The 12,891-nt window shown below is 35.1% G+C and overlaps 1 protein-coding gene across 5 annotated transcripts in view; it reads left to right on the top strand.

The window, feature by feature from the left end:
• Positions 1-12,891, top strand: part of ZNF407 (zinc finger protein 407) — a 517,289-nt gene that overhangs the window by 30,447 nt on the left and 473,951 nt on the right. For all 5 annotated transcript variants that reach the window (XM_082353374.1, XM_082353375.1, XM_082353372.1 and 2 more), the window contains exon 3: positions 4,605-4,719. In XM_082353374.1, the coding sequence (XP_082209500.1) occupies positions 4,605-4,719 (115 nt within the window). The remainder of the gene's footprint in view (positions 1-4,604; positions 4,720-12,891) is intronic.

Genomic DNA, 12,891 nt, shown 5'->3' with positions numbered 1-12,891 from the left:
CACTGTTTCTGTAAACCTGCCATACATTCTTTATTTTAAATGGACAGCTTTTCTAAATCATTGTGCTCTGCTTAGACAAGTTCTGTCTCCATGGTTGAATTTATGAGTGGATTTGAATAATAAATTCACATTTCAATGAACATATTTTCATTAAAACTGTAAGGTTTATTTTACTGTACTTTTAAATAATGGCTTATTATTAAAGCTATACTTTAAATTCATGCAGTTTTTGAAACTTAGTGCACGGTTACAAGGAGGAAGACAAAAGGGTATGAAACATTATTAATAGTTTAGGGTGATTAAAGATAGATAAAAGTTTTTCGTTGAAGAAAGTAACAGGGCAACCTGCATAAGATTAATCTAGGTAAATATAAACATTGTACTCTTGGTCCCAGCTCTTCCCATGTAGTAGAACCACTCCTGGAGAGTAAGGTCGAATACTTATTTGTTGGCCTTATTAATACCTCTGTCGGTACTGTGTTGCCGCTCACTTTCTGAAATGATATGGTTTTAGAAATCAGGCTCGTTCATGTGTGCAGAAAATAGGTTCTTTCTTAACATGCCCTCTTAAGGCAGATAAAACTGAATAAAACTAAGAGGAAGATGCTAATGGAGCTCTTTTTAGAATTCTTTATGCAACTGTCTGGTCAAGACATGTTGCTTATAATTGATGTGTCCATTACTTGAATTCTCTTGTAATTATAGTCAATAAGTCTTGTAAATGTGTTAAAGCTCACTAAAAGCATACAAATTCAAGAACAGAGTAAGGCTAATAATTTAAAATAATCAATGTAGGCATTTCAGCACTTAATTTCCCTTGTGTGTTGATAGCTGATCATTCTTAATCCATTAAGATTTATTTAGTCGTTTACAATGCAAAATAGGTTTGCACTGGTCACTTGTGCCATTTGAAAATGTCCACCAGGTTAAGTGCAGAATGTAGTCCATTAGTCTTCCTTGACTATATGTATTAATTGCATTTAAAATCAAGTTAATGTGGATGTGAAAGTGAGGTAACTATCAATATGTGACAGAGTAACCCTACTTATATAAGTTACATCATTGATTGTAACATTTAGTAAAAGTTAGCATACTTTTTAACATCTCCTGTTGGCTTATCAGCAAGTACATTTTTATTGTGTTCTGAGGCACCACAAAGAGCACTCTTCCTGAGTCCCCAGTGCCAGCCTGCATTTCAATTTTGCAAGTCATTTTTTGCGGGGAGGTTGCTCTCCAGGTTTTAATCCAAGGTTTTGTTTTTTTTGTTGTTGTTGTTTTTTTTCCTGGGGGCATCTTAAAATGAATTGCTTCTCTGATACTTTGCTTATGTCCATGAAATAGTAATTCAGGGACTGTTATTAATGGTTAACTGGAAAAGGGCTTATTCTTCCAATCCCTGTTTTCATATTTTGTGATTTACTATATGTTTTATGTAACCTTTTCTTCCCATTCTTAACACGATAAAAGCAGCACTAGAAGAAACAAATGAGTTTTGGTTATCAAGGATTGTGGGAAAAAAGCCTCCCAGAGTTTTCCTGAGTGCTCGCTGGTATGAAGCCATCCGCATGACCAGAAAGAGCAGCGTCTCCTTTCCCTTTGCGTTAGTAATACAGGAAAAGCTGTTCATTTTCTCTCCGGCATTGTTCTGGTAGTTAGAGCTTTAATTTCCTATACCAGAGGTCATTAAGTCGGAAGACTGTCTGAAGCCCTTAACTTCCTGTTCAGAGCGTGCTGGTCCCTGGCGCTAATTGGAAATGTCCACACGTGGGAGAACGTTAGGGCTGGTGGTGTTTGTACCTTAATAAGTGACGGTTTAGAAGCCAGATCAGCTTGGGAAGAGGCGGTTAGGGGGAGTTAGTGCGTCGAGTTTAAGCGCAGTGAGGGCAGGGGCTCTGCTTTGCTCACTGCTTCACCCCCATGTGGCGCTGGCTTTCAGCGCTGTTTGTTGAATGAAGGAGTAAACAGATGAGCAGAGGAACCAGGGAAGTGTTCAGTGTAGGGAGGCTTGTGGAGTGGAGAAGCATTAATTAGATAATGGGTTATATCCATCTTACTTGATTCTTTAAGACCTAAAGTCTTCTTTTGATTCCCTAAGTGTCAGTGTCACGTCCATGTATGCAGTTGGCAGTGAATGAAGCTGGGGAAGGCCAGTGCAGGTCTGGGGGGAGGCTTTGTTGTTAAAGTCTTTGGAGTTCTTTAGGTAGCATCGCCAGGTGCCAGAAAGCTAGAGACCCTCTTCCATTTTCCCCTTTCAGAAAACCTCACAGGCCAAATTAAAACAAAACAAAACAAAAACTACTGAGGGTAGTGCTGTCGCATGGAGTGGGACTATTTAAAGTAATATTGACAGTTTATAATAGTCTCAATATGCCTGAGAGACAAATTTAGAAATATATGGCTTTACACATTTTGCCTTAAAAGTACTATGCCTGGATTCATTTTGGAATGGGCCTAGCAGGCTTAAAAATGGAAACGCTATCAGTTAGGAAAAAAAAAATGGGACATTTCTTGTTTTCTTATACAGAAAAATGTTACCCCATGTCCCATAGTATTAGAATTTTTATGGCCAGAAAGGAGATGTTAACACATCTCTGCATGTAAGATACAAAAAGTAGTCAGGGCCTCCGTGATTTCTACATGGAAACAGTCGACAGGGTGACTCGTGGACGTGTTGTCAGCACACCAGCAGTGACGGCTGAAACCCCAAGGAACTGCGGTTTCCACCAGGGAGCCACGGACAGTCCACTGAAAGCGCTGAAGGTCTGTGTCCGGCCCCCGTGGCCCGTGTGCCGCCACACAGAGGAACGCACGCCCTGTAGTGCAGAGCAAGCACACAAGGGCTTGAGTCACGAGATATTTTGGATCCTTTCACCAAAATTGTAATAATACACGTGTTGAGAGAGCTTTATCTTCTTCGTTTAGAGTCCTGATGTTATTGTTGATTAATAATTTCCTAATTACCTTTAATGCAGTTTAATTTAAAGTGCAGGTAAATTGGTTCTTCTCACTCTTTTCTTTTACAAGTCCCTTTATAGAATGCTGTGTCAAGATGAAATGTTTCAAAGTAGTGATAGGCTTAGTTTTATCAGAATCATTTAAATAAACTGTAGTTTCTAATGTGACTGATAGAATGTGATTGCTGTAAGCTGCAGTCTCAACCTGCTTTTGACGTTTAAACATATAAAGCTGACTAGATATAACCATTCAGGTGCTAAATATATTTTACCTCTACTTCTAACAGTAGAAATGGAAGTATTAGAAGATCTGGCTTCATTGTCTTTGAACTGTGAAATATTCAACCTTGTCTGCCCGTGCTTAGTACTGTTGACTTTTTTATTTCTGTTAGAAGATTAAAATTAAATGCTTCACTTTTTTTGTCAGCTTTTGGGAATTAAATTGAAATTTAAGACTCTAAAATTTTTTACTGAGTGCTTCAATTTCAACAGAGTATTCTTGGAGGATTTTTTTTCAAGGGCATTGTGCAAAGTTCCATTGATCAAAAATGATTTACTGCAACATTTTTATTTGAGCTCTTTTTGTATATTTATTAAAGTTCACATATTTCATATTCTGTCTAACTATATTAGAAGAGGTGCTTCACCAAGTAGGTACTAAACATGCTATGAAAAATTTGGAAACATTGTACCAATTTTAAACTGTTTTTTTTTTTATGATTTTATTTTCTTGAGGATTTAAAGGTGAGAGTTAGAAAATGGTATATATGTGTTACACTTTGAAAGAGTGTTGCCTCTTGTTAATATGGGTACTGATTATCAATTAGTAACTATGTTCCAGTTAGAATCTACCTATTACTGACAATAAGTTTGTGGACTCTGAAATAATTTTGTCTCCTCATTTTTGAGTATAGATTAATCTTATTTCTTTATGAAATAAAAAAATTGTTGGTACTGTGCCTTTTATGTTGAAATATTTGTTCTTGAAATCAACAATAGCCAAAATGTCAGTAATTCTGATTTGCTGAATCATCACAGATTTTTGGCTCTAAAATGATCATAAAAGCAAGTAATTTATCCACTATATATTCTTATATTTTATGGTATTGAAAGAGTAATATCGTGAATAATTTGGGATAAATGTTAGAAAAAGAACTGAAATTTTAATGTGAAAAAATTCAAAGCTGTAGAAATATGAGGGAACGGGGATGTGGCCACTGAGAAATTTATTTGATAATAAATATATTTAAAAAAAATATCAGCTACTCTGTATACATTTATGTTTTAAAAATGTTCCATTTAAAATGTTAAATGACTTTTAAAGCTATTTTTGTGAATTGTAAGAAAAATATTTGAAATTATGTAGCTCATCTCACCTGCTTAGTACTGCTCAGGTGTATCACCTTTGACTTTAAATTTTAGAAATGTTATTGAAAGTTAGAAATACTCATTGGAACATTAAAGTCTTCTTGGTGGAATAATTGTGGAATGCATGTCTGTTCAAGTTAGAAAGGAATGCAGGTATTCCATTTTGGGGACAGAAATTTGTAATTAGATTATAAGTATGATTTAAGATCTGGGCCTCTTTTAGAACTTTATCAGTAATGTATTATTCAAATTCAAATCATACTTTATGTTAAATTTATTTAGGATCAAAGCCATTCAAGTGCAAGATATGCCATTTTGCAACAGCTCAGCTTGGCGATGCCAGAAACCATGTCAAAAGGCACCTTGGGATGAGGGAATACAAGTGTCATGTCTGTGGGTGAGTAAATTGAAACCGTCTCTACCGTGGTGAACCAGGAAGCATGTGCAGGATATCCATTGTTTCAGAATTCAAAACGGATACGAGTAAGAGTGGCTAAAATTATGCATGCGTATCCTTCTTTCCATTGTTATGGTAAATTCCTTAAACACAGTTATGACATTCTTCTCCCACTTCTAATCCTGTACTGAAGATGAGCAATTTTATGGGCTACAAGGTCAATTTGAACCTGTAATCTGTAAATTGACTAAATTATAGGATGTTCATTCATATTGCCAGAGAGAAGTGTAAATTCCATTTAAAGACATAAAAAAATACATAATATAGCTTTAGGATTGTATATGTATGTATTTTTTTTTCTTTTGCTATACTGCTTTAATTTTAATCACATTAATGGTTCTTTGGATACATTGGACACATTCTATAAGGAAAAAAGCAGAAAAAGATTTAATTTCAGAGAACTGATTATTGCGGGGATGAAGCTTAAAAAACCAGTGTATAATGTAGGTTTTTGTGTAACGTTATTTCAAAACTTGTTGTTTTCCTGTTTTAGTTAATGGCTCTTTCCTCTAAAGAATCATTCACAATGTTTAATTGTCACTCAAATGTGTTGCATTTAATAGGAAGCAATGAGACGCCTTAATGCAACACTAATTAATTTAGCAGAAATGTTTTAAAGGTTTTAAAATGCCATGACATCTATGGTATATCATAGGACATTCAGAGCTGGATTTTAATACCTTACTTCTGATTAAAAGTATATTTTAATGCTGTTATGCTAGAGAAATTAACTATAATAAGTGCATCATATAAAAACACTTTATGTGAAACCTGGGGAACCTGCAGTTCTCATGGTTAATTCACACAAAACACTTCAGATTCAATTAAATTATGCAATGCGCACATGTTATATTAGGTTTATTTTTTCAGTGGAAGATTCTTTTGGTTAGCACTACTATGTAAATGTCTTTTAAGTCAAAAGCAGTTTCTGTTTTTTGATGGACTGTACATTTCATCCCAGGATGCAGTTGCATTTTTTGACCCTTAAGATAGTTTTACAAATAACTTTGCAAGCAGTTTTATTAACCATGGCCTGTGATTTATTCATTGGCAGAATTGATGGTTCAGTGACTTGGAGCTAAAGTAAATGAAGATGAACCTTTGCCCTAAAGCCCCCTGAAGATCAGTGGGAGAATGAGTTTTGTTGCTACTGATTTTAGCTGCAAGGGTCGAGTGCCACATGGTTCATTTAATTGCTCCAGGTCTTGGAATTTCAAAAGATACCTCATTTATTGTTTTTACCATGTGAGTTATAGGAAAGAGGAAGGCCCTGACTCCAATGAAAATTTGTGCTATGACAATAAGCAGTTTCTTCTTCGTTTCTGCAAAATAAGTAAATAATTTTTGCATACTATGTTATTAGAAACCTAATTCCATTCATTTTTTATTAGCGTTACCAAAACCTGGAAAGAGAAGAAGAAACTTTCAGAGAGCAGTTTCTGACATATGTAGCGTCAAAAACAATGTCTGATTGACTGGCTTTGGTTGTGTGATTTGAGCAGTGCACACTTGCTTAGCTCATTGCTTAGCATGTGCAACTGGCATGTTGTACTAATGGTTTATATAGTGATTCCCAAGTAAAGAATTATAAGTACATGTAGCTATGTTGAGTTTTATACGGCTGTCAGAGAGGTCTACGTGTGTGTGTACACATAGAAAAAGCAATCTAGATTCCCAAATTGTATCTCTTAAAATTACAATAGTCGTTGAATTTTATTTGGCCAAGAAATAATAGTTCTCTTAATTTTTTTATGTGAATTTGATTTAAAAGTCACATAACAGTTATTTGTACAGGGTAGATATTTTTACAGTGAAGCTAAAAATTCTGAAGAATTTCAGTAAACTGCAGAATGCCTATCGACCTATGTAGTTGACACAGAACAATAATGAGTTAAATACCCTTTGATACTAAAGAAAAAGTATCATAGGTTGTTCTGTATTCCGTGTGTTTCAAAGGGATAGAGCAGAATGTAGGTTAAAAATTAAAGTGAAAAACGTTAAAAAAAAGAGAATTGGCTATCAGATTAGTGGCAGTAGAGAGCACTGGTACATTAACATTACTGACAATGTCAATTCATTATCATTGATGGCTAAATAATCTTAGAAATGCTCAGTGGACCTATTAGTTCCTGAACGTAAGCAGCTCATGCTGCATTTCTTCATTAGCTGTAATTGCTATAAATTTTACCTTTTAAAAAATCATGCTTTAAAAGGTGAAGTGATCTTTCAGGAACATTAACTCTATAATTTTGTCACAAACAGAAGGTCTCGCACTATGTTTTCTTTTCTTCAGTAGTTAGTATCTTAGTGTCTGTTTTAGAATTTTACTAATAACCCCTTCACTGTTTGAGTTGTAAGAAATAAACGGTTTTTCAAACAGTTCTGTTAGAGTAATAATAATATATGAAAACAGTGGGGCAGGCACATTTTTAAAGTGAAATTATTACTCACAGTGTTGTACTATTTTTCCTTAGTAACCTCTTGAAAAAATCTAATATTCTATGGTGAAATTGGTGAAAACAACAAACAGTACATTTTGTTGAAAAGACCTCAGTATGAATGTTGCAGTTTATTTGTAGTTGTGTGACTTCTTTTTCATGTCTTTAAGATTTTAGGTGCTCATCAAATACGTATCATATATTATTTACTAAGGCTTAATTTAAGGGTTGTGCATTAGCTACTCCTTTAATAAAAACTGCCTTTTAAACTTTTATTTCAGTTGTTTGAACCTACACTGATCTTCTTTGAATTTTTAAGCTCAATTTTAAGATCTCTCTGTTCCCCTCATTGGCAAATCTTAGCTACAGTATATCATGGATTTAAGTTATCTGACCAAAGAGGCTGAATGTATTGTATTCGATGTCTAATTCCTAATGCTAGCTGGGATTCAGAATTCAAGATTTAAGTTTTGTTTACCCATGGTTTACATGCTTATGTCAGGGTATAGGTTTCAAAAATGTATTGCTCTGCACTTCCTGTTTGAAGAACATGTTATAGATAACTTCATTTAAAAGCCTTTCATTTTACTTTCACTTTTAGGAGGAGCACTTTTTGAATTACAGTTTCTTAATGTTTTTCTTACTTCTGAGCATGACCTCAAGAGGAATTTTATAGAATATAGGTGAATTTATATTTAGCACTTGATGGACAGTTAACATGAAAATGTGCTATGGGTTGGACATAGGGCTTAGTGGGGGAGAAAATAAAAAATAATAGAAAGCACCTTATATAGAAGTTAATAATTTTGTTGGGAACATATGTTTAAAAATAGGTAAACACATTTTTACTAAGTCTGTGATCTTTACGTTTGCTATTTTTCAGTAGTCAAGAACTTAAAAATCTCAGTGGCTTAAGAACATCATTGTGGAAGCCATGTTTTGTTAAATTCATTTATTTATTTATTTTAATAATCTCTTCCTCCGTGTGTGTACACACATACACACACACACTAGTGTATATTATAATACTCTCCTTAATAAATAGTATTTAAGCAGTGCTGTGTTTTAGTGTACAACTTAATTAGCAGTCGTTTCATTTGTTGATCTCAGTTTCATGAGATTGTTTATCTCATGTTTATTACCCCATTGTACAGATGGTAAACCTGAGAGTAAAAGTATTTTTAGTGATGGAGTTAAATTATGGGCTAGTAATGGTAGACCACTGTTTCCTTCCTTTTAACTGTACCTTTTCTTTATTTCTCTGCTTTTGTAATATCTGTTGTTTTAGTTACTGATTTTAATTTGTACTTATTTTTTTTCTCTCTAGGTTGTTTTCTCTAGCATGTGATAGCTGTAACTTCCAGCCCCCAGCCACTTTTGTTTTCTGCTTTTGCTCAGACTTACATTATTCTAAAAAATTGCTTGCACTGTATTTTATTTTAATATTCTGGTATTCAGTCTCTTTCTCTCTTTCTCTTTTTTTGGTCTCTCTCTGTTTCACTTTTCTCATATTAAAGTGTTGTTTTAAATAATTTTATTATTTTTCCGCATTGTTCTTTATGTGTTGATAATTTATTGCACTTGAGTTGTTACAAATTGAACGTGTTAGTATCATAGAAATAAGTGCCTAAAAAAGTGAAGATTTTATTGTCTTTCCATTAGGATGAGAGGGGTAAAATTGATCATCTTGGGTTACGGTTTTTGTTTTTCATTACTAGTTACTACAAAAAAAGACTAAGTAGAAAATTAGTAAGTAGCCTGTGATTTCAGTAAACCTGGGAAATGATACCTAACTTTTGTATGCCATTATTCACAAAAACCCCAGTATGCATGATTTAGGGGTTATGTTATTTTCTGACGCTTTCCCTGCGTCTAGTCTTGAATCTTGTATATAAACAGTTGAGTAGTACTTACCTAATCAGGAGAGAATAGAGCATTTACTAAATCTGTCACCTCTGGGTTCATGAAAAGATTCTAGACATTTTCTATTGTGTATTAATGTGCTTATGAACTGTTTATTCATAGTTGGTTTAAGAAACCTTAAATAGAAAGTTACTAATGCAGCAAAACTCTTTTTTTGTGTGTGTGTGGCATTACCTAGTTTTTGTGCATTAGAAGGGATCTCTATGTAGATGATTATAATGTCACTTTCTGACCTTTGCAGCTTGAATAATTGTAAATCATTGCTTCATAACGTGTCAGAGAATGTCTGTACTAGGCAATTAAATGGCAGAATATAATAGACCAAATTATTGCCTGTCATGTTTTCAACAACACAGTTAGTATTTGAGTTACACTTAATCATTACGTGCATTAGCAACTTCATTGGAATCCAGCTTCAGGCTGAGCATGAAATACATTACATTATTTAAACCTCTAATGGTACAAGTCATTTATTTGTGTTGAAGTGTACAACATGCAGAGTTTCATAAAGCAAGGAACACTTGAGAGCTTAATTTATCCAAATCAAAGTCTAAATGCAGATAAACACAAGTGGCAAAAATTAGTAATTTTTATGGGCTGGAAATATTTAAAAATACATGGTTGTGCGTAATTTTAGGCAGCAGGAATAAATTAAAATCACTATTTTTAGTCTGCTCTGAGAACTAAAGCTGTGTATACCTAAATCATTAAGAGCACCATGGGACTGCATTTTTAGCTGAACAATTAATTACAGCCATCATATCTACAGATGTACCCAAATAAAATAAGTTTTTGGTTCAGCTAGTTGTTGTGGTTAAAGAGACGTAGAAAAAAAGATATAGATAGAAAAAGTTTGTTTTATATCATGTCATAAATTATGCATGTAACCATACAAAGGGCAGCATCTCTCAATTTTATAAAAAACATCAAAACTAACATGAAAATACTCTTGTTATAAAGGATGTGTTACATATTTTATCTCTATAATATTTTAATGCTTTTTGTTTAATGGTATATTTTTGTCTTTAGTTTGAAAATTTAAAAATCCCACATAATGCTGTCTCTCTTCCTGTCAGTGAGGAATACCAAATGTACATTGTTAGTTTATTCCTCTGATGTTGAAGTCCTTGGAATACCATTTAAATACTGAATGGATGTTATTTTATATTTTTTATAAACAAATCACTTTTTATTTTGAAAATCTAGGCGATATCTTGGTTATTATATTAAAATAAAATACACTTTTTCTCAGGTACAATTTAGGATATTTTTTAGTGAACTGCTTTGTAAATCCAGGAGAGAGTCTGGGGTATGGTTAGGATAACGGGGAAGAAACAGAAGAAACTGTTTCCCGCCTCTCCTCACAGGGAGAGGAGGGCATCTTCGTCACCACCATATCCTGTGCTCCTTTTTTGTGATAGTGTTTTCTTGAATTTTTGCCTTGGAAGAGTAGGGTCATAGATTTATTCCAAGGCAGTAAGTGTGATCAGCTCATAAGAAAATAGAAATAAAATATACATTGTCATTTGTTGGTGTTGTAGTTGAAAACATTGGCCTCTGTCTCTAAAGTCTTTTCCAGTGAAAAGGTCTTATCTCAGTGACTTAAGTAATTTTTGCTTTATTTTTATTTTAAAATGTTCCATGGTGACTTTAAAATTCTGTTGTGGAATCACAGGATTCTTTAGCCCTCCTGATCCCAGGAGTGAAATACAGGAGGGCAGCTACTCCTCTGGTTTCCTTTGCCTGTCCTGTGATTTTTTTTTTTTTTTTTTAAATTGTTAACCTGTTTTCTCCCTCCCTCTTCCTGTTCATGTGTTTCTGAAAGTCCTTTACTTTCTACAGGGTTTTGCTCTTTGATTTGTCTGAGACTGAATAAGAGGAGGTGCTGGAAATGTAGATAGGAGGGAAGTACAACCATTGATTCAGGTATTCATTCATTTCCCATTGGGCAGATTCTTGACAGTTTCCTCTTCAAGTAGGCCCAGGTGGTGCAAGGGCCCTGCGGTCACGTGCTCCAAGTAGGAGAGACAGACTCAGAGGCAGACTACAGGGGAAAGAGCAGGGGCTGGTGGTCCACAGAGGAGGGGTACCCAGCTCTGCTTGGGAGCAGCAGGAAAGGCTTCATTCAGAGGATAGTGTTGAGTTGGTTCTCGAAGGATGAGGAGGTATTTATACACAAGGCAAAAAAGGACACTTTTTTATTAGAGGGAACAAAAGAGCAAAAGTAGTGAAGTATGGAATAGCATGGCATATTAAGAACACTGCGAGAAATTCCTGGAGTTTAAGTGCTTAGAAGGGGTGAAGCGGGGGATTTTTTTAATATTAAATATTTATGGAGCATCAGTATGTGCTGTTAGTCTTTAGGGTTAAAAGATCAAAACGATATCCGCTGCAAATGGAGGGAGAAAGCTCAGGTAAAGAAATGCCCAAGTCTTTTCTGAATCTTGTTGCCGATTCAAAAAATATTTCATCAGCTAGGTAGCGTGATGTGATGGTGAGTGGGGGTTAGGCAGGCGGCCAGGGGCAGCCCATTCCAGGCAGGGCTTTGGGGAGGTTCAGCCAGGAGCATGGCGAGTTCAGGAGCCGCAGGGACTTCAGCTCTGCCTGAGGTGGGATTGTAAAGGAAGAGGCAGGTGGCAGGGCCGGATCACAAAACTGTGCCATGCTACGGTGCTGAATGCTGGCCTTTTCTTCTGCTTTCCATCACTTTTTTTTTTTTTCTTGTCCGACTTTCTTCCTAGTTTTCTAGACTGTGAATAAGCAGTGAAGGGAGGAAATAGAGAGCCTGGCAGGAAGTGAATTACTACTTCAGAATGAAGGGGCATGGGGATTGGCCGTGGGGAATTATTTTTAAGAGAATTTCATTGTTCACAATTTTAATTAGGAATGCTGTTGATTGTGGATAACTGTAATGGAAACAGGTTAATACCGGTTCCATATAACCTAATGCAGCATAGTTCCACATGATAATTACAAGGACACACAGTTACGTGGCCATACCGCAGATGTCTGCATGCAACTGATACATTGAAAACGGACGTTAGAGTTGTTTCCATACACAGTTCATCTGGCAGGGCAATGTAAATTGGGACAGGAAGCCATCAATTAAAGAAAAAAAATATATATATATATATACTGTTTCGTAATGGGTATTATTCTCCTACTTCTTAGTCCTTGGGTATGTAAATGGTTTCTGTTTCTATGGGTTCTGTCTCCATACCCGTTGTTCACTTTCACTCATCCCTGGAGCTCCTTTATTCCCCTCACTGCCACTTGCTTTAGCATTTTACCAAGAATGAGTATAAGGTCTTTGTTATCTACGTATTTAGAGTGCCAAGTAAGAACAGTTCCAAGCACTGTTTAATGCTACTCTGTAGGTATATGAATTTTTAGAAAATTATTTTGGGTTTGCTATTCCCTTTCAATTTTAAAAAGTACTGTTTACTGCTGAGGAGCTATAGGAGTATACTGAGCTGGACCAAAGGATGGTTGTTTTGAAGGACTGATAAATGGTTAATTAGCATCATAAATACACTGTCAGCTTTACATGTGGTTCATGGGGAGCTAGAAGATTCTTCCTGTAAAATCTGGCTAAATGTAAGATCTTCCCTCCTAATCTATTTTAGAAATGCTATTGTAAGTGAAAATGGTCTCATGTTGTTAACACATCTGATAATTTTTGCGATCATATTAGCAAATAAGTATGATTTTTTTTTTACGTTGTGGGCAGTCAGTGCTTCCAAACCTAAAT

This window comes from Balaenoptera borealis (assembly GCF_965194805.1).
Source record: "Balaenoptera borealis genome assembly, chromosome: 14".
NCBI classification, from domain to species: Eukaryota; Metazoa; Chordata; class Mammalia; order Artiodactyla; family Balaenopteridae; genus Balaenoptera; species Balaenoptera borealis.
Note: the sequence above shows the minus strand (reverse complement) of the source record. Positions and strands in the feature narration are given on the sequence as shown.